The following is a 21755-nucleotide window of genomic DNA, read 5'->3' as shown; positions in this document are numbered from 1 at the left end:
AATTTTCGGTTACAGTAAAAAAATTCTCTGATACTGTAAGAAATTTGCAAATTTCAATCTCTCAAACATCAAAAACCCTCCCTTTCCAATTTTGCGTTCCACTTGACAATCTGCGTGCATTTCTCCCGTTCCACACAGTCTGATTTTTGGCCGATAGACTGAAAAAAGAGAGGAAAATGTGAAAATAAAAACGAGGTACAGTAGTCCTCACACACATCACCTCACCCAATCATAATCAAAAACTTTTTGGTATCTCTTTCTTGTCAACAACTTTCACTTTTTAATTTTTTCGTCCCTTCGCTCCGTGGGAAACTGTAATAATATTTTTAGGCACTCAAAAAAATAAGCCTCCGTTAAACTTTTTCTCCATGTCAAACTTGTTTAATGACCACTCTTTTGCACACTGACCCTTAACTACTGATAAGACGGACTAGAAGTTTATGGCAGAGAAAAAGTTTGAAAAAATTTTAAAATTACATAACATGCTGTTTCATATAACGTTTTTTCCTAACTTGGTTCTTTTTTATTATTGATTTACTGAGCTTTAAAACTTTTATTATTTCTCAAAAGTAGGTCAAATCTAAGGGTTTCGTGCAAAGTACAAGGCTGATTGTTATCGGAGTAATTAGGGAGTACGAGACGCAGAAACATTCCAAGCTCCGCCCACTTTTCAGACACACACAACGTGTGCCTCTCTACTTCATTAGTTGGTATTACCTATCTATTTTTTGTTTGGTTTATTTTAAAATCTTTTTTTACACTAAACTTTTTAATTTTTTGATTTTAAGACCAAGATAATGGCCATGATTTTTGTTCAGTTATAGTTTCCTTTCTCAATTCAGTACATATTTTTCAAATTTCAGCTTTATAAAAGTATACTTCAACCGTGAAATTTTAATCCATTGTTGTCTGTTTATTTCTGTAATTCTGTAACTCTTCTCCCTGTCTTTTTGAATTTCTTTGATATCTGAAAAAAATCTTTTTCATCGAATTCATTTGAAAAATTTAGATTTTCCCAAAAATCAATTTTTAAAGCTAGCCATCTTCAAAAAAGAGTCAGAAACAGTTATTTGTTTTCAGCTCAATTTTTACAGTTTCTACTTTTTTATTTTTTTTCATCCACAAAATCCTTTTTCAATTGGTGACCTTTTCTTCAGAAGACCATCAGTCAAAAATGATCGTCGAACAGCCGGGTTGTGCACCTCATCTATTTGAAGCCCATGAGCTGGCCACGAAATCAGTCATCGTTTATTCGGATAGAGCAGAAGTCAAACGATTGGTTACGGTGGATTTGTCGAAGGGAAATCAGGAAATTGTTATTCAGGTAGTCAGATTTTTAGTAAATTTTCTGTTTCATGAAGTTTACAAAGTTTGGAAGTTTAAAAACATTTTGATAAGTTTGAGAAATACTAATGAATTTGAGCGCGATTTTTGAATATCTATGAAAATCAGTATTGATCATTTTCTGAATTTTCATCTCTCCAAATTATTGATAAAACTGACAAGAAATCAAGTGAAAATGACCGGTGTGTGGAGTGACCACACTGCGTCACATAGAACTTTGCAACTTCCTCGTCGGAGAGAGTTGTATAGATTATACACAAATTTAAGCGTAAAATCACTTGTAGTAATTGACAGGGACTAGACGTATGTGTATTTGAAAAAAGCTTTTTGGTCAAATGGTCGAAACTAGGCAAATCTAATTTTTGATATGAAATAAGTCACAACATCACGACTAGCACAGATTTCTCAGAAAACTTAATGGAAACTCTTTGAAACTGATAATTTTTATTTTCTTCTGACTAATTAAAGGGGAAAAGTTCAATAGCAATATTGGTTGAATATATCATTAGTACTTCGAAAATACTGTGAACGAATGAGTAAAATTTGTATGAGAGTAAAAATAAAACATCATGAAGTACCAGAGCTATTTAAGTTACTAATTTTACTATCTGTTCATCAAACGTCCTTCACATTCCATATTTATATAATAAAAACTTGTTTGTTAGATATTAAAAGTTCACGCTTAAAAATTCTCTGATTATTGGTGCATTCTAGAACTTTGTGTCATTATCGTCACTCTTTTTGTTGTTTTCGATTCTGGAAATTTTCCGAGAAGACGGAAAAGTTTTGATGTTTGATATATTAGTCAGGAATGATAAAAAATATCGCTGAGTAACTGAAGAATGAAAGAAAATATAAGGATTTGGAAGTTGGTGAAGTAATCGAAGAGTTTTTTTCTATTTCAAAATTTTCATGTTTGGATGTTTTGGTATATATCAGAGTTTTGTGATCGGGCTTAAAATAAAAATTTTTAAGTTACGTTTTTTCATGCTTCAAAGTTTTGGTAATTATCACTTAGTTGTAATAATTATTCATTCATCATTCATGATAGATATATTAACGGGATGTGATATCTGTTCAGCGGAATAGTACAAAGTTTAAAAAAATGCGATGAAATTAATTGAAATTGACCAATTTAATTTTTCAGTTTCAATACATTACTATGTATGTAATAGAAGTGAAATATCTTTTCGATCATTGATCTTTGACATTTTCAAAAAGTTCAATAAAACTTTTAGAATCTTCCGAATTTGAGACTTTTAATTATTATGTTTCTGAAATTTGATAATTCTGGAGTTTCAGTGCTTTTTCACTTCATCGAACGCAAGGTATATTTGTTCCAATTAGCTCAAGCGGTTCAGATTTTCATGTTCCTCAACATTTCGTTATCAACTTTGACCCCTTGTGCACCCCATTTTCCCATCATCACTATCTTCAGTTAGTTTGACATTATTCCAATCAAGAACAACTCCTCTCTCTCTCTCTCTCTCTCTCTCTCTCTCTCTCTTCCTCCATTCTTATCAGTATCAGCGTTTTCTCCGAAAAACTACTCGTTTGTGCAGTATTTCGGAGAAATTCCTGCTTGTTTTTCACGCCAATAAGACGACAGTGGAATCGGATTGTCTTGACGGGGAGAGGGAATTGAGTGGGGTGATGCCTAATTTTGATTTCACGGAAATTTTAGGGTAATTGATAAAAGTCAAGGAACTCTGTACTTAGAAAATTGAATACATGACCACTATCAGATATTAAAATAGAAATACTTGTATTAGAAGGGCCCTCTAATGAGAGGCCCTTCCGAGAGGGGCTTGGAAAAAAACACGCTCCATTCGCTCAAAAAACTCGTCCAATTTTGGGGAAAGACTTTTCATGGATATTTTGAAGAATTTTCATGGATTTTTTGATGAAAAGTTTCGGAAAAGATGGACGGAAGAATAGAACGGTCACTTCTAATTGAAGAGCCTCGTTTTTGAGAGATTTCTAACATATTTACTTTTTTTTCTGTTTCACTTTAAATTATAATTTTTTTTATTAGTTCACGATCCACTTTTTCCCCGCTAATCTTCAGTTTTGTTTTCGCCATGAAAACAAAAAAGTTCATAGAATCTTCCAGTCGTCTCCATCAATCACTATCTTATCAATTCGACAATTTTGCACCCTAAACAAAAAATTTAAATTTTGTCGAAAAGCAAAATAATAACAATTTCACACTTTACTGTTTTGAGAAGTAATGTTTTGGGATCTTTGTCATTTATCTCCAATCCAACCGTCATTCATTTCGAAAATTTCAAAAAGTTTCCTGGAAATCTGTTATCAGAACTCAACTTTTTTTTTGTCCCAAAAAAATTTGGCGATGCATTATCTATGATTTTTTCTCGAACTTTCTGCAACCCCCGCGATCATAATTTGACAAGAGAAGTGGAGAGCGAAAATCGAACAAAGTTTCGAAAAATGATGAAAGGGCAGCGAGGAAATTAAAAAAAACTACAGGACATCAAAAAAAAATCACAGAAGAGAGGAATTGGGAAAAATACGAATTCATTGAAACTGAGAATTTTTATTATCTTCATGATTCACTCATTTTATCGTAAACTCTAATTCACCTAATACACTCTAATAGAAAGCCTCCCACACCGTCATCTTTGAGCCCACATATCTCGCTTTCTGTAGAAGATATCAAAGTGCTGTGAACTGATAAAATGTCGGTGATATTATGATAAACATTTTGTCAGTTAACTACTTTTTCATATCTTTTCTAGGAACCGAGATATGTGAACCTAAAGCTGGAGGTTTAGGTGGCCGCATCGAACAAAGTTTCGAGAAGTGATGAGGGCAGTAACAAGAATTGTTCTTGAATTCAAGCTTGAACAATAAGGAATCAAAAAATTCACAGAATAAAGTGAAAAGGAAAAATTTACAAGCTTATCGGGGCATGTAGCATTTGCATCAAACTATTTTTTCAGAAATCTTAATGAAAACTCATTGAAACAGATAATTTTTATTTTCCTCATGAATCACTTAACTTAACTCTAATAGAAGGCCGCCCAAATCGTCGACGTTGAACCTATATCTCGGTTACTGTAGATGACATCAAGAAGTGGTCAACTGAATAATTATGTTTGATGTTATGATAAACATTTTGCCAGTTGATTACTTTTTGATATCTGTTACTGGAACCGAGATATATGAGCTTAACGTTGGATACCACTAGTATTCTGGATTCTAAGACTGCAGTAAAACAATTTTTCAGATAACTTAATGAAAACTCATTGAAACTGATATTTTTCTGTATTTCTTCAATATTCAATCTAATCCTTTCATTCTTTGGTTTCAGAATGTCTCAGCTGTCATTGAACCCCAATCAGTACGAGTCGATGGTCGGGGTGTCCTGATTCAAGAGGTTCAATATCAAGAAGTACCAATGGATATGACACATGAAACTGACAAAATTCTGCAAATTGAGCGACAAAAAATTGAAGTGGAAAATGAAAGGTTCGCGATTGAGGACGAATGTTGTTCGATCAAAAAACGAATTGATGTGCTGGATGGAGTTGCGGGACAGGTAATTTTAAAATAGTTTTAATGTAGAAATTGGTTGAAACGTAACAATTATTTTGGCAGTTGCGAAAACTATTGTAATAGATTGAAACAGAAAATTTGAATAATGCCTGATAGCGAAATTTTAGACCTATGTATTTGGAAATTGCGTTGTTTTTTCTACAGTTTCAGCAATTTCATAAATTAGCCAAAAATCATAATTCCATCAGTAATTTCATCAAAAATCATAATCACCTTGCAGATCTCCTCCGGACCCGCCGCCATGCCATTCTCTTCCTCCAATCAAGGATCCTCCCATCTTCCAGCATCTGGAAGTCAGCCACATTTGGTCCGTCGGCATACTGTAACTGGACAGGAGCCAAATCCATTGGCTATGAGCACAACACCGATGTCAAATGGCTTCTTTTTCAATCACGAGTCACTGGACAACTTGGCGAAATTTTTGAGTTATTATGGTGAGAGAAAAATTGAAACTGAAGAAAAAAAAATCTGACTTCACTTTTTTGACTTTTGAGAAACAGGAAATTTTTAAATATTTTTTTCTAGGAGACGCCGTGCGAGACATGAAAAAAGAGCTACGAAAACGTCAACGGGAAACTCAACAGCTATCGGAAAAAATCGATCAGTTGGACAGGCAATTGGATCAATTGAGATGTGTCGCTGAGTATGATTCGATTAAGAGGTAGGATAGGAATTCTCACTGTTTTACATTAATTGTATCAAAAAGTTTGGGATTTTTAAAGTATTAAGACGAATCCATACCACAACAACATTTCCAAAAAAAAAATAATTTCAAACTTTATACAAACTGGGAAATAACCCGAGAAGAGCAAATGGCAATAAGTTAGAAAAGATCCCATCAAAGAATCTAATATCCTGGAGCAGTTCTTGGTGGTGGGCAATGATCGCAAGATCCCTTTGGTCCGTCCTCTCCTGGCTTTCCTGGCTCTCCATCCTCCCCATCTTTTCCTGGCTCTCCATCCTTTCCGTTCTGTCCAGCCTCTCCTTGTGGTCCTTGTCTTCCTGGCTGTCCTGGACGTCCATCTTGTCCAGCCTCTCCCTTTGGTCCTTGCTCTCCTGGCTCTCCTGGCTCTCCAACTGGCGAAGCAACGGTGCGTTGAACTCCTGGTGCTCCTGGTGCTCCAATCTCTCCTGGCTCTCCATCGGCTCCAGTTGGTCCTGCTGGTCCTGGTGCTCCCTTGTTTCCTGGACGTCCGGCTGGTCCTGGCTCTCCTGGTGCTCCGGCCTCTCCATCTGGTCCCTTTGGTCCTGGTGGTCCTGGTGGTCCAACTGGTGATGGCTCGCACTCAAAGCAGAAGTCATCGGCGGTTGGGATTTGTTGAGCATCAGCGTCCTTTCCGTTGACTCCTGGCTTTCCAGCCTTTCCATCTGCTCCTGGAGCTCCATCGTCTCCTGGTTGTCCAACTGGTCCAGCAGCTCCGGTTCCGCAAGAGCAGCATTTATCGTTTCCGGAGGATCTCTTTTGACGAAGAGTGGCAACAGCAGAGTCTCTGTAGGCGGCTAGTCGGGTGTACTCGCCACGGAGAGAATCTGTGCGGGACTTGCAGAAAGTCAAATCGTCTTGAAGGCCGGATTGAATGTTTTGGAGGTAGAGGCAGATCATTGGGACAGCCATGACCACGGTAAGAGTGGCGACAGTCGAAGCGGCGATTCCGAAGAAGGCGAACTTCTTGACTGACTGACGGTCCTCCTCCATTGTTGATTAGGTTCTGAAAAAGGAAGTTCTGGGTATTGAGTCAAGGTTGAAGCTGGTGGGCTAGAATATAACGTTTTGAAACAGAGATTGATTTACTAGACACAATGAGGGGAGATAGAGTTTGAAAGTGATACAAAATTGAAGAAAATCTAGTTCACTTGAATTTCAGTTTGAGATTCTTAAGAAGGGTACTTGTATTTGGCTGTTTCAAAATTTTGATAAAATCCTGGAATTTTTGAAGACATTGATAGGCCTCAGACAATGGAAAGTTTTCAAGTGTTCATGTGTTCAATTTTTGAAAAATGATTTTTTTGAATTCGGTTTTTTTTCAAAAAATTTTTCCAAAATCTCAGTTTTGAGAATTTCGAAGTTTTGATGATTCTACTAACAATACATTTCTCTGAAAAAAAACTGATTTTCACCAGGTTCTTGAAATTAATTGTTTAAAACATTTTTACGACAAAATAAAATAGAAAATTAGGTCTAAAATTCAAAATTTTGCGAGTACCGTAAAACCTGTAATAGAAGGGAACCCTAAATTTTGAATTTGAGCGAGCATATCTCGTTTCCTGTCAAAGATATAAAAAAGTTGTCAACTGATGAACTGTTTATCATAATATCAGAAATGTTTTGTCGGTTGACACATTTTTGATATCTTTCACAAAAGTCGAGATAATTGAACTCAAAACTGACAGGTTTACTTCATATTGTAAAAACTGTATTAGAAGGGCCGGCCCTACTATTATTCCGAGGTACCTTCGGAGGGCCCTTCTATTACATGGGCCCTTCAATTAGAGGGAGTCCTTCTATTTTTCCGGCCAGTTTTTTTCCGAAATCTTGCATTGAAAAATTCGACGAAGTTTTGTTCGAAAATTGCCAATTTCACCAAAATTTAGCAAGATTTTCATCGAAAAATAGAGTTTCAACAAATTTCTATTAAATTTTGGAGTTTCTAGAATATTTACCACTGAAAAAGTACGGAAAGTTTCTGATTTCAAAACACATTTTAAAAGTGGGTTGCAGGGGGCCCTTCTACTTTTCCAAGCCCCTCTCGGGGTCCATTTTATTAGAGTGGCCCTTCTATTAAATGGGCCCTTCTAATACAGGTTTTACGGTGAGTTAAAAAATTCTGCTGAAAAAGCTGTGATTCAAAAAATCAAAAATCTAAATGGAAAAATAAAACAAGCGATGATGATGATGATGTTTCCAGATAACCATTCCATTCCCTTTTATATCACCCATCGAGTACTTGCTAAGCGACGCCAGAAAAAAAAGAGCCCCTCCTTTAGTTCCACCTATCCGAAGAGACTTCTGTCCTGCCGATCCGAGTGCATAAAAAACGGAATCGCCGTGTAGAAGAGGCCCCCGACCGGTTCTGGCCGAGAAGGCGTAAGAGATAAGGAAGAAGACGTTGAGAGACAGAGGGAGGGCGTACCTATACTTAGTGAGAAAAAAGTTGATATGAAGTGATATCGAGTGGTGATAGGCCTGTTTCCTCATTAGGATTGATGATGGATTTTCCACATTCTCTGAAATACTTTTTTTGGAAAAAAAAACTTTCCTTGGGTGTGTAGAGATGGCATCGGATGATTACACAATGTTGGCAATAGGCATGACTGGGGGAAAATGGGGGAATTTGTGATTTTTGATGAATTGCGTTTGAATATACTTTGTAAAAATTGGTGTTTAGTCGGTTGGAAGGTTCAGGTGTACTACTGTAGTATGATTCCTTTGTGAGGATTCACATTGAAAATCGTTTGTAAATTTTCATGTTTCAAATTGTACATTAAAATGATAAGAGTTAAAATTTCTCGATCTGTGCTTTTTGGAACATTTGTATAAATTCTTTGGAAAATCTAAAAAATCTGAAAAATCTGAAATCTGAAAAAAAAATCTTTTTTTTTTGCAGGTTCACACAATAAGTTTGAAATATAGAATGCTGTAATAAATGTTCAAATCTGAGAGGGATCGCAAAAAATTGACTTGCCGTAAAACCTGTATTAGAATGGTCGGCCCTTCTATTGTTAAAAGGTACCACCAGAGGGCCCTTCAAATAGCGGGGAACTTCAATTAGAGGGGGCCCTTCTATTTTAGAGGGGGCCCTTCGTTCAAAATTCATGAAAATCTGTCAAGGGCCCTTCTAATACAGGTTTTACGGTATGCTATGTGATAAGATAGTATCTTCAGTTTGACACGAAATTTTAAGACTTTGAAAATTATAAATTGAAAATTTGCATTTTGTCTTTGAAATCCACGCCATTTAGAAAGATTCCGTATTTTTTATTCTTACCCACTTCTTCGAACTCATCAATAAAAACGAAAATTTAAAGTAGAATAATCATTGGGTGAAACGGAAATTAGAATTTATTCGAATTTATGTTGGTTGAACTCTGGCGAAATAATTTTCAATTTTCTGAGAATTTCTTATGCAATTTTTGAAACACATATTTTTGTAAGATCTGGACATTCATATTTTCAAAAATAATTTTCAATAAAATCCTCCAATTCCAGAAATATTAGTATTTACTGTGGTTTTGAAAACTGAAATTTTAACATTGAAAAGAAAATTTTTATGCAGTTTCACAAAGTGCATTTTAAATATTAATTTCTGAAGTAAATGTTATAGAAGGATTTTTTTGCAAATTTAGTTTATTCTGTGTGATAAGATGGTATATTTAATTCTGGTTTGAAATTTTAAAATTCTGAAAATTATAAGTTAAAAATTACCTTTTTTTAAATCATCATGAGAGTCTTAAAAAGAAAAAAAAACCATCATGAGAGTCTTAAAAAGACTTAAAAAGTACGAAAATTCGAAATATATAATCATTGTCTGGAATTGAAATATTTTGATCAAGGCAATGTTTTTCAATTTTCTGAGAATTCCTCATGCAGTTTTTGAAACACATAACTTTTCTAAATTCATAGAAATTTATAATTTCAGAAATAAAATTTTTGTAAAAGTCTCATATTCCAGAAACATCAGTATCGTGGTTGAAATGGAAGAATCCGGGAAAGTCGAACTCTACATCACATATCAGGTCTATTGTGCCTCCTGGAAACCCTGCTACGATATCCGCGCAAGTTCCGCAGAAGAAGAAGAAGATTCTCAGAATGGCAGCTCCGTTCAACTCTGCTATTACGGTTTGGTAGAACAGAACACAGGCGATGACTGGAAAGATTGTGATATTGTTCTCTCCACTTGCTCCGCGAGCCTCGGAGGATCTCCACCTCCACTATCCACCCTATCTGCATCTCTCCACAGCTCCAGACCCACCAGAAGACACCACGCATCGTCGGCAGCTAGAAGAAAGGCACCTCTTTCAATTCCTTCTGAAGAGGATATGGGATTCGGGTCGTTTGATTATAATGATATTGTCGATGCAGCTGCTTATCATAGATGGCACAATGGTCAGCATAGTCGAAGCAGTGAGGAAAATAGTGTCAGCACTCAAGCATTGGAGAATACGGTATCCACATGTTTCTCGATTCCCAGAGCGGTGACTATTTTGAGCAATGCAGTGGAGCACAAGTTGTTGATTGTTAAGGTGAGTGAATTATTTTTGTAATTCATCAGATCAGAAAAAGCACAAAATAAATATTGTGCTTTATTGATGAATTTCTCGAAACTGAAAAAAAGTTTTCCTTAAAACATTGGGTATATTGGAGTATCGGAGGCTCTATAATGATTTGGTCTAAACGTATAAAATTATTGTTTCCAAAGAAATTATCATGGAGGTTCCAATTTTTGAAATATTTAATCATGATCATTGCGACGTCACAAATACTATCTCAAATCACTCATCAAGAACTCAACAAAAATATCTTCTCAATTTCTCTCTAATAGAGTAATCAGATGTTGGAACTCTTTACCCGCCAAAGTGTTTCCGGTGAAGCCCTCGTCAGCTACTTTCCAAAATCGACTATTATCCTGTGATCTAAAACATTTTCTTGTCTTGAATTCAACTAATTACTAACTCGGTTTTTCCTCCATCTCCCATTTAATACAAATGTATGTCCCTGTTATATCTCCTAGTTTCATAGACATTTCACGTGTTAGTGGTTTTCTCCCCTTCGTTGAAATAAATAAATTAAATTAAATTAAATATACTGTAAAACCAAATATCGAAGGACCCCACACACTGTAAGTTTTGAGCTCGATTATCTCAATTTCTATGCTAGATATAAAAAAATATTAGCTGATAAAATTGTTATGACAATGTGATTAACAAATTACCAGTTGACAACTTTTTATATCTTTCGCAGGAACCGAGAAAAATTGGCCCAATGTTGAAAGTTAGGGGTCCTTCACAGGTTTTACAGTATCTGCTAAATTTGTTAAAAGCTAAAAACGGGTTTATAACTTTCTCAAAAATCGAAAATATTCTTCGAGCACCAAATAAATATATAGTACTTTATTAATGAAATTCTCGAAACCGAAAAAAAATTAATGTTCAAATCAGCAAAACTTGAGCCCTGTCAAAAACTTTCTGAGACTTCGAGTTAATCTGATAAATCCAAATTTCCTGGATTTCGAGAAAAAGTGTATCCCGTAAACACTCTAATAGAACGCGCACAGTTAAGTTTGAGCTCGATTATCTCAATTCTTATCCAAGATATCAAAAAGGTGTCAACTAATAAAATGTTTTTGATTTCATGATTAACAAGTTATCAGTTGACAAAATTCTTGATATCTTTGGCAGGAACCAATAAAAATAGGCTCAAACTTGAAAGTTAGGAGGAGTTCTTATATTTCAGGTTTCACTGTATCTGCTAAATTCGTCCAGAACTTTCCTGGAAAACTATTGGAAAAAAAGTATATAACTTTCTCAAAAATTTTCCTTCAGCATTGTTCATAATTAAAATTTTCAGAGCGACCTATCCTGTGCATTTTCCCACGAGACAGTTCCATCTCGTTCGACCAGTGCTTACTTATCAGCTCTTATCACCAACACATCTCAACTTCCGCTTCTCCCTGGAGCAGTCGCTGTGTATGTCAATAACTGTTTTGTCACCAAGGTGAGAGTTTAGGGGATTTAAAATTTATGGTGCGTTTGGATAAATATCACTTTTCAATCAGAAAAAAACCAGACATTAAAAAAAACTGATTTTATACATTTCTCATGTGTTCGTTCTTGTTCATCAAAATTTTAGCATCAATTTGAAAATAAACTAGTTCATGAAATCACTCTTACACTGACTCCTTGCAAAACATTGCAACAAAATGTCAGTGTCATTTTAGTGTTTCAAATAAGTCCAGAAATGAATGTTTTTATTAAATTAAAATTTTTAGACCCATCTTCGTCTTGTATCCCCTGGAGAGGAATTCAGATGTAATATGGGAGTGGACCCATCAGTCAAAGTGGAGTATAAAACGCCGACCAGGTCTTATGAACAGGTACAGTACTAAAATTTCATACTGTTTCGAGTTTATGATTTACTAAACTTTGGAAACAAAGATTCATTCGTAAACCAATTCAAACATTCTTAATAATCTGACTGTAGTTCAAAATTCAAAATTTCCAGGTGGGGTTCATGTCGAAAAGCACGCTGATGACACACGAACAGCTGATCAGTGTTCGTAGTGCAAAAGTCCGTCAAAGTGTCAAAATAACCGTCAAGGAGCAGATTCCAAAAAGCCATGATGACAAAATCAAGGTAAGCAAGTGTAGCTTGTAGTCTTCCAGTGTAGCTTTAAGTTAGAGCGCATTAGCATAGTTTAGAGAAAAGAAATGCGGGAATTTGAAATTTTGAGAAGAAGATGCAGCCGCCTCCCCCACCAAATCCAAACTATCACACCGCGTTTCGGTTCTGGAAAATGTTTTGAAACGATAATTAGGTAATTCAAGAAATTCATTTGGGGCTTTATCATTTACCGTAAAACGTGTAATAGGAGGGCCGTAAAGTTTGAGCTCGATTATCACGATTCCTATGCAAGATATCAAAAATGTGTCAACTAATAAAATGTATGATATTATGATAAACAATTTGTCAGTTGATTACTTCTTGATATCTTTTACAGCGACTGAGATAAATGGGCTCAAAGTTAAAAGCTAGGAAGCCCTTCTATTACAGGTTTTACGGTATCTACGGCGAATTTCAGAATAAAATTTTTTTCATTAATTCCGATTTGAATTATTTTTTTTTTCCAAAATTTGTATCTTTGAATGTTTTCAATTTCCGTAGTTCTTTTCCGTGAAATTTTGAAAGTGACATCAATTTCTAAATACAACACCCATGAAACTCAATATTTTGCAAAGTTGCAAGAAACATTTCTCACATTTTTGAAACCGCCAAAAAAAAGTTTTAGAAAATCATCGTCATAAAATTTTAAAACTTTATTTTCCGTATAAAAAATCCGTTAATTTAATCATTCTTCCATTTTTTTTCAATTTTTCCAGGTCTCCATCGTCTCCCCAGAAATCAAGAGCTCCTCGTCTTATAAAAACTCTGCGTCACCACCAGATGCTCGTCTCAACAAAGACCATAATCTCGAATGGTGCGTCGTGTTGGCACCGGGCCAACATCGTCTTCTTCCCGTTCGATACACCATCGAACATCCCGCTTCTGAATCCCTCAGCTATAAGTTGAACTAATTGTTTAATTTCTATTTAATTCCCGTATTTCCTCTAATGAGCCAGAAAATGAAATATTTGGTTCATTAGAAAAAATACGATATGTTTATTTCACTGTATTTGTGTATTGGTTTTGTTGTCGAAAATGAGTTTTTGTCAATTTGTATCAAATTATATCTTTGTCCGGTTCTAGTTCTTTCAAATTTCACAGAGATGATATTATAATGTATTTTTTGGTCTATTCGAGTATAATAAATGTTGAAAAAAAAGAAAATAGGTTTTAATTAGCTATAGTGGGTCGAACGAGCCGCGCGGCTTCTCGAAAGAATGTTTCAATAGAGACGTAGATTTGAAAAAGTTAGAACAAAAAAAGTTCATCAAAAGCCCAATTTTTTACTCTTTGCGCCTTCACGGCACACGGGAGAAAAATCGGGTACATGGATTTGAATCGAAATTTCGCGCTTTTTCAGTCGCATGGTGGTTGAAACTCGCTGAGTAGCGACTCACGTAACGTTAATTGAACTGCGACGGTGTACTGTAAGCTGCCATCCACATACGCACCGCGTGGCGTTTGAAAGAAAAGCGCGAAATCTCGATGTATCCGATTGTAACCCCGTGAGGGCAGATTGATGGAAAACTAGGAATTTTCAAAAAATTCTGTGAATGCAAAGTTTTCAACCTAGGTCTGTTTTACACCCTCCAAATTTTTCAAAGTGATCGGAATCTTGTCGAGCTCGAGACTCCAGAAAATGGACAAAATCAAATCATGGAAACCATGGATAAATCAATCGTTTCAAGAGATTTTTCGGAACTGTTGAGTCTTCATGATTCTAATTTGGAATTCGAAATTTGTCGATTGGAGGGAAGAGGATTGGATGGGTTGAAGAGTTAGTTTGAAGAAAATGAGCTGTTTAAAAAAGTGAAGAAGAGTAAGGTACGCCATGATTGGTTTTTTTAATAGAGAAACAGTTGAAAGTATTGTGAAATGGTAAATATAATTCTTATATGAATAAATGAAGTTACGTCTCCTTATTTCTCGGTTCGTCAGCACTCGTTGAAAAAGTTGAAACGAAATATAAATTTACGTGACCCTTTGAGTAAGACAGAGGAGCGAAGCGACGAATAATGAGAGATATAAATTAAATCACGCCGAAGGCGTACAAGCCAACTGATTGAAGCGCCGGAGGCGCGGCAAACAGGCTGGTATTTTTATAGAGATAAAAGGGTTCATGTATTTAATTTTTTTGAAATTCAAAAAATTCTTTTCATCTTTGATTCGATAAATTTGGAACATTTTCCATTTTTATTTTTTTGAAACAAAAATACGTTTGTTCCAATTGAACTCAAAAAAAAAACGAAATATCACGTAAACCAGATTTGAAAATTCCAGTTTCATTAGTATTTTAGTTATATCGATTTTTATATATTTTATTGAATTGACTTGAGGACAACACAATACAATAAACGTTCTTTGTTTGTCGACTAACATTAAGATCCATTTTTCAGCACTTCATAATTTTCCACCCTCAAAATGGAGGTGTCGAAATTCTGGGTGTTCACGGTTTCCGTTTTGACTGTGAAATGTTTCTTTGAGGAAGGAAATCACTTGGTCACGTCATCAGGAACTTTAATTGCACTCAATTTGGAAAAATCGAAATTGTGAGAGCCGTGGAGTTTTGTCCGGAAGAAATATTTTAATATTAACTCCTGTTCAAGAAATTGAAACAAAAAGCAATATGAGGAATTGTCTAATTTAATAAATGGTTTTTTATGTATTCTTTTTTTCCTTGATGTCGTTCTAGTCATCCAGGATCATTTTATCCACAAATTTTGGGTCAAATCTTGTGATTTCAAGTTTTTGATGTCTTTCTCAAAGTGATTTGTGATTACCAAACTATGAGTAGTCGTCTTAATGATTACTTTTCAGTTTCGAATACTTTTAAAAATAATTTTTAACATATCAATAATAGTTGTATACCCCTTTTCTTTCTAATAAAAAATTCAATTCTGAAAATTAAAAACATTTTGGGTTTTCAAATTCCAAAGGGACCAAATTACTAATTGCCTAATTTTTGAATTTCCTCTATTCATCCACATCTTGTTACAGTAACCAACAACTCTTGGCAACTTTTGACTAGTACGTAAAAATGAAGATTTTGTCGTAAAACCTGTAATAGAAGAGTCAATACACTGTCAAACACACTGTTTGCTCAATTACCTCGACTTCTATACGAGATATCAAAAATGTGTCAACTAATAATATGTTTGTTAAACTATGATCAAATTTGATCAGTTGACAATTTTTCATTTCTTTAGCAGGAACCAAATAAAATTGGCTAAAGTTAAAAGTAATGGGGCCCTTCTATTACATGCTTTACATTGAATTCACTTTTCATTCATTCCCTCCCATTTGGTCTCCAAATTTTTATTACCTTATTCAGAGTGTCTGTGTTTCCTCCCTTTTTTCTTCGAACCCCTACCTTTCCCTCGGGACTATTTTTCGTATCTACACCCGTTCATAACAACAATATATTCATTACCTAATAACAAGCATCAGATCCTATTACCCCTGACTATGCCTTGTTCGCAAATCTCGTGGCGCTTCGCCTCATTCATTCCAGATCTCATGTCGTCTCCTCGCTGTCTTCAGCACATTTATCAATCATTGTGCACAATGATTTCGCTGATTTTAAACAGTGTGCTGATCTATCTTATTTTGTACAAATCCCCCAAAAAATTGGGAGATTATAAGTGGTTGATGATTTATACAGCGGTTTTTGAACAGATTTATACAGTGGTGGATTTGTTAACAGAGCCGGTAGGTCTTGTGAGCTAGAAAAAACTATCATAACCTTTTTTAAATCAATAACTGAAAGATTTTCACTTGTATACCAAAACAGAGTATACACCAAAAACTCATATCAAACTTTTTTTTTCTTTAAGTCCTCGAAACAAAAAAAAAGTATTTTTGAAACTCAAACTGTCTTCGAATTTTCTAAATACCAGCCTGTCTGCCTCCGACGCTTCTAACAGCTGGCTGGTGCGCCTTCGAGGCGTTCGTCGCTTCGCTCTTCTCTCTTTTTCGAAAACGTAAGGAGCGAAGCACCGAACCAGCAAAACGCTAGATTAAATCGCGCCGAACGCGCCCCAGTTAGGTGGTTTATCATAAAGTGATAATATATCTATTTGCGTAACTAAATATGCTCTACGTTTTTGTTTACCCGAATCAAATAATTTCTTGAAAAAAAACGGTTCTCACAAACAACTGTATAACTTCAAATTCCCCAGAGAAATGTCTAGAATTTTTTTCAGGTTCGTCTAGTCAAAAAAAGTGTTTTAGTGTGAAGAAACTAATTGAAAGTGCACATTAGGGTCTAATTGAAATTAATTGTATATTTGAAACAGTTTAAAAAAATCAAAAATCTTTTTTTAAGTTTCGTAACGCCCTTGGATAGTCAGTTTGGATACCGTATTCTTACAGAAGCCCACCCAAACCGTCATATTTGAGCTCAATTATCTCGATTCCTGTAAAAGATATCAAAATTTTGTCAACAGATGAATTATCAATCATATTATCACTAAGGTTTTATCAGTTAACAAATTTTTGATATCTTTTATAGGAACCGAGATAATTGAGCTCAAAGTTGACGGCTTGGGTAGCCTTGAAAGTGTCGTTTTTTTCCGAATTCCATTTACGTTTCCCAACTTTCAGACTGCGTACTCCTATGGCTACTCGTTTGTAGTTTTCCGTCGTTACAACGCCACGTGGACAGATTCTAATAAATCTCAAGTGCTGATTGTCACCTGGTGCGGACTGTTCGGGTCATCGATGGCAGTTTTTGGCGTTCATTTTGTGTATAGATTTGCGTCTGTTCATCCGAAGTGAGTTAGGATTTTTTTCGGCTTGAAATTTTATATCGGTTTCTAAAAGTTGTTAAGAGTTCTAGAAAATCTTTGATTCGTTAAAGGTGGGGGGACAGGAGATTTTTCAGAGGTTTCTTGGAGTTAGGGTATGCATTCTACCGTGACGGTGTACAACGCTTAATGTCACTCTGCGTACAGCGGTGGTCCTCACCCTTATGTTTGCCATCCTATTGTCGGTAGCGGCGCCGCACCTTCAATACTCGCCCTCACAAGCCTTTAAAGATGCAAATGTTCCAAGCACGTTTTTTTTTCAAATCAAATTTGTCAATTAAAATTCGGTAGAGCGCGTTTGCAATATTGTTCCCTGCTTTAGTTATTTAGACCTTTTTTCAGCCACTCCCTATTCTGGAACAAAATTCAAGCATTTGGGAGAAATTTGCTTGTACTGTTTGCAGTTCCCATCGTCTATTTTATTTGGTGGTGTTTTGTGTGTATAATTTACTGTAGATATTCCCCGGACACATTTTATTATATGAGGTAAGGAGTTTTGTTAGTCAAAATTGAAACCTAAAAGTTAGCTTAAAGTGCAATTTTTGTATTTTTCAAAAGGAGAACAAAAATTGGTAGTACCCCAAGAGAGATAAAAAAGTTTCTGTTTCGCTTGAGTCATAGAATGTCTAGTCTCACTATTAGAAATGAATAATGTAGGTATGTTACAATTTTGAGATAGTTTTCTGATCAAGAATTTTTCTGTTTCAAAACAATGTTAAACGCTATTTTTATCAGCTTAACTGTAACCGATCACTTGATTCCAGTTTTTGAAAGTGCTATGAAAAAGTTACGGTTTCCATCCGATATTAACTTTTTTATGATCTGACTGAAAGCATTATCAGTTGGATAAAAATGGTTTAAAAGCTCTATAATTGCTGGAATCCTTCCAGAAACATCACCAAAACCCTCTACAACCTAAATATCGAGGACATCAGCTATATCTCTGCCGTATTCTACGTGGATGACCCAAACAATGGATCCATCCATCTAAGCTGGGGTAGTTGGATAGCTCTAGTTCAGTTCTCTACAATGGTTGGCTCCTCAATGTTCTGTGTCAGTTTCCTGGGATATTTATGTTATTCAGAACTATCCAGTCAGTTATCCATGACCTCTTCTCAATCCCAAGTTGCGAATTCTCTTAAAAAACAGTTATATTTTGCGTTGGTGGGACAGACAGTAATCCCTATCACTTTTATGTATTTACCAGTTTGTGTTTTTGTGTTTGGTCCGGTTTTTATGGTGGAGATTGGTGTGATAAGCACCTATTTGACACATGCAGTGACTTTGTACCCGGTTTTGAACCCATTACCTAATATGTTTATTATCAAATCTTATCGGAATACCATAATCGGTAAGTTTTCCTTTTTGGTTAAATTCAAAGATTATGTACTGCTTCAAAAAGATTGTATTAAAGGTGGGGGGACAGGAGATTTTTCGTAGTTTTTTTTGTAGCTAGAGTATGCATTCTACCGTCACGGTGTACAACGCTTAATGTCACTCTGCGTACAGCTGTCGTCCTCGCCTTTATGTATGCAATCGGGCGCGCGCTTTCTCTTTGCCCGCGTGGCTCAGTCGGTAGCGGCGCCGCACCCTCAATCATCGCCCTCACAAGTTCAACTCCTCGAGAGGCATCTTTGAACGGAATTTCGAGAACATTATTTTTTTCATGCCCCCCCCCCCCACCTTTAAAACATTTATATCTCTTCCGAACATTAACATACTAATAATATTTTCCCTGAAACATTTCAGAATTCTTCCACCGCCTAAAATCTGGAACTTTCTGTCGACCAAAAAATAATCACATAGCGGTGGAAACGATCACCAGCGTTGGGACAACAATGAGACAATATAATGGGAGTGTGTGTTTTTGATTTTGGTTTTTAAATTCCTGGATACTTCTGTAGAAATAAATGATTATGTGATCGTAGACATCTTGTCTCAAATGCCCACTAACAAAGAAACAGATTCAGAGTAAATATTTATTCACTGAAACTGTATATTTTACAAAATGTAGCCTTAAAAAATGTTCTGACCAAGACTGTGCCACGGCCGGCCGCGGCATTCTGAAAACGGTACTTATGAGATAGGAAGGGTACGGCGGCCTAGTGGCCCTAGTAGTTTCCGGGTAGTTGAGCTTATTTTCGAAAGGACGGCCGGATTCGTCCACGGCCTCGGCCGTTTTGCACAGCCTTAGTTCTGACAGAAAATTCGATGAAAAAATATGCGTAAATCAATTCAGTTTGCAAAATTTGAAATTCCATCTTCCGTAAGAAACCATGAAAATTTGTCCAGTCGCCTCCTATCTTCAGTCGCCGATGAACATGAAACTTCTAGATACAGTAAAAAGCTCCACTTTTCATTTTAAAATCATCTCAAACGAATTTAAAGGAGGCCAGACACCAAAAAAAAGTTTTCCTGATATTTTGCATAGAGAACCCCCATGAGGGGTTGAACTCATGACAGGCAGCTCAGGGGTACAGCGCCGCTACCGGCTGAGCTACAGGGGCGCAAAGGCGCCTGACGACCGATAGTCTACATAAGCGCGGCGCGATTTTGTCCCCGAACTGCCCCCGAAATTTTTGCTGTCGCCTCCTTTAATGCTGTGCTTCATTTGATCTTTACGATTCACAAACGTTTTTTCTTGCTTGAAAGTAACAAGTTCATTCCACGTATTTTCCACAATGTCAACTCAGAATTATAATTCTCTAGAAATTGTTTATTCCTTACCAGAAAAAAACAATTTCCGTTGTAACAAATGTTCCTTTTTCAATATTTCTCTCCAGAAAAGAGACCTTTGAGAGATGAATACCTACCTGACTGTGAGTATTTTCCAAATTCCAAAATCAGGGTCCAAAGCTGTCGTCTTTGATTTCAGAAGTTGCTTAAGCACTATTCAATAATTTTCTTTTCAGATCGCTACCCTCTTGGACGCTTCAAATCGTCCTACCCGTTTGCGAACATTCGTGAAGCGATACCTAGAGTAATCGAGAGAGGTCCGCTTGGTTGTGGTTGGTTTCAAAAAATGAATATTTCCTGGACCCATGGGATTGTTATTCCCGATCCCCATGATATGTTAACACTTTATGTTCAATGTAAGCTGGTTGACGAGCCTGCAACTCCTTGGAAAATTGAAGCAGAGGTTTCCATTTCTCTCCACAATTATAACGATCCTGAGGCACCTTTAAACTATGACCTTGGAATCCGAACATTCCAGAACAATTTTAGAAGTGCCCGTCATGACAACGTTATGAATATCAATGATTTGTTGGATGAGAACTTTGGATTTGTAAAAAATAATGAGATTCGAGTGGAATCAGATATTCGGATTCTGACAGTTGAAGGATTCTATCAGCCAAGAGTCATTGATTACCGTGTACCACCACCTGAAAAACAAAATCATATTTTGGCATTTGAGTACGAAGACGCTAAGCTTTACGTGCACAAGGCAGTGAGTTTTTGCCACTTTTTTGTTTCAATACTTGCATTTTTAGATTTTGAGTTTTCATCTACAGTACCCTGACTATATCTATTCAACAAATAGTTTTCCAATCAAAAGACTGTCTAGTGGATGTTTAGAACAATATCTGGATGCTCTTTACGGATTCCCAATCTACATTCATGCTCGTCAAACTGTCAAAGATATATTGAGTGTGGCCAGGACATTTATAACACACGCCATTTCTCAAAGAGCTGCACCAGCAATAATATACGACTCTATGGGTCAGGATATTCCCAAAAATCATGTGGAATTGGCTGTCGAGTTTGATTTGAGAAGAGTTATTGTGAGAATTCGGAAGAAATCAATTTCACTGTAGATGTGTTATTTTTCAGCATGCATGGTTGTCTAAGATGGATTCAGTAAGAAAAGAAGATGTGGAGGGATTGAATATTGAAGAAATGTCAGGAGAAGTAATGAAGGCAATCGTCCGCAAAGTTATCAATTCGGGATGGGAAAAAAACTGAAAGTCGAGCTTTGTTGAAACTTTATTCTTGGTTTTTTTTTCGAAAAATACTAGTGTACCAAGTTATCTCATTGCCGTTTGATTTTTCACCAAATTCTGAAAGTTCGAAGTCATTGCTTTGAAGATTCAATGTTTTTCGGTCGAATAAAGTTTTTTAAATGGAAATAATCATCATCATTCTTATAATAAATCAGCAAGCTGGTGCGCCTTCGGCGCGATTCAATCTTTTCTTTTTTTAATTTTCGTCGCTTCGTTTCTCACTTTTTCTAGAAGGGTCACGTAATTATATATGTATTTTTCAATTTTTTCAAAAGTTGACAGACGGGCATTAGGACGGACAGACGCCTCTAGCGTTTTATTAATAAGGAAGATAAATGAAATTGCGTCTCTTTTTCGGTTTGTTCTTCCGAACACGTTGAAAAAGTTGAAATAAAATATAAATTTACGTGACCCTTTGAGTAAGACAGAGGAGCGAAGCGACGAACAGTAAAAGATACGGATTGAAGGCGCACCAGCCAACTGTTTGAAGGCGCGGCAAACAGGCTGGTATTTTTTAAAATTTGACAAAATACCCTTTTATCATTAAATGGAAAAAATTTCATAAAAACATCTTTAAAAAATTAATTTTTGTGGTCGATTTGAACTTTAAAAACCACACGGTGAATAATTCACGAAAAGCGCACAAAT

General features: G+C 35.9%; 4 protein-coding genes across 4 annotated transcripts; 3 read left to right on the top strand and 1 right to left on the bottom strand.

The window, feature by feature from the left end:
• Positions 1-1174: 1174 nt before the first annotated feature.
• CBG00357 lies at positions 1175-5588 on the top strand (the record flags this gene model as incomplete). Its single annotated transcript, XM_002632299.1, has 4 exons — positions 1175-1324; positions 4679-4906; positions 5144-5357; positions 5449-5588. The coding sequence occupies 4 exons, from the start codon at positions 1175-1177 to the stop codon at positions 5586-5588; spliced, it is 732 nt and encodes a 243-aa protein (XP_002632345.1).
• A 182-nt stretch (positions 5589-5770) lies between these two features.
• On the bottom strand, positions 5771-6619 carry Cbr-col-138 (the record flags this gene model as incomplete). The annotated part of the gene is made up of 1 exon (XM_002632298.1): positions 5771-6619. One exon carries the CDS (start codon positions 6617-6619, stop codon positions 5771-5773), a length of 849 nt encoding a protein of 282 aa, XP_002632344.1.
• A 1626-nt stretch (positions 6620-8245) lies between these two features.
• Positions 8246-13212, top strand: CBG00355 (the record flags this gene model as incomplete). Its single annotated transcript, XM_045244721.1, has 5 exons — positions 8246-8352; positions 9594-10164; positions 11489-11635; positions 12143-12274; positions 13018-13212. The coding sequence occupies 5 exons, from the start codon at positions 8246-8248 to the stop codon at positions 13210-13212; spliced, it is 1152 nt and encodes a 383-aa protein (XP_045091552.1).
• Positions 13213-15766: 2554 nt separating this feature from the next.
• On the top strand, positions 15767-21069 carry CBG00354 (the record flags this gene model as incomplete). Its single annotated transcript, XM_045244720.1, has 7 exons — positions 15767-16009; positions 16904-17073; positions 17449-17592; positions 17997-18457; positions 20019-20554; positions 20598-20888; positions 20938-21069. The coding sequence occupies 7 exons, from the start codon at positions 15767-15769 to the stop codon at positions 21067-21069; spliced, it is 1977 nt and encodes a 658-aa protein (XP_045091551.1).
• Between the last annotated feature and the right edge of the window lie 686 nt (positions 21070-21755).

The sequence above is a fragment of the Caenorhabditis briggsae genome, assembly GCF_000004555.2.
Source record: "Caenorhabditis briggsae complete genome, chrIV, whole genome shotgun sequence".
NCBI classification, from domain to species: Eukaryota; Metazoa; Nematoda; class Chromadorea; order Rhabditida; family Rhabditidae; genus Caenorhabditis; species Caenorhabditis briggsae.
Note: the sequence above shows the minus strand (reverse complement) of the source record. Positions and strands in the feature narration are given on the sequence as shown.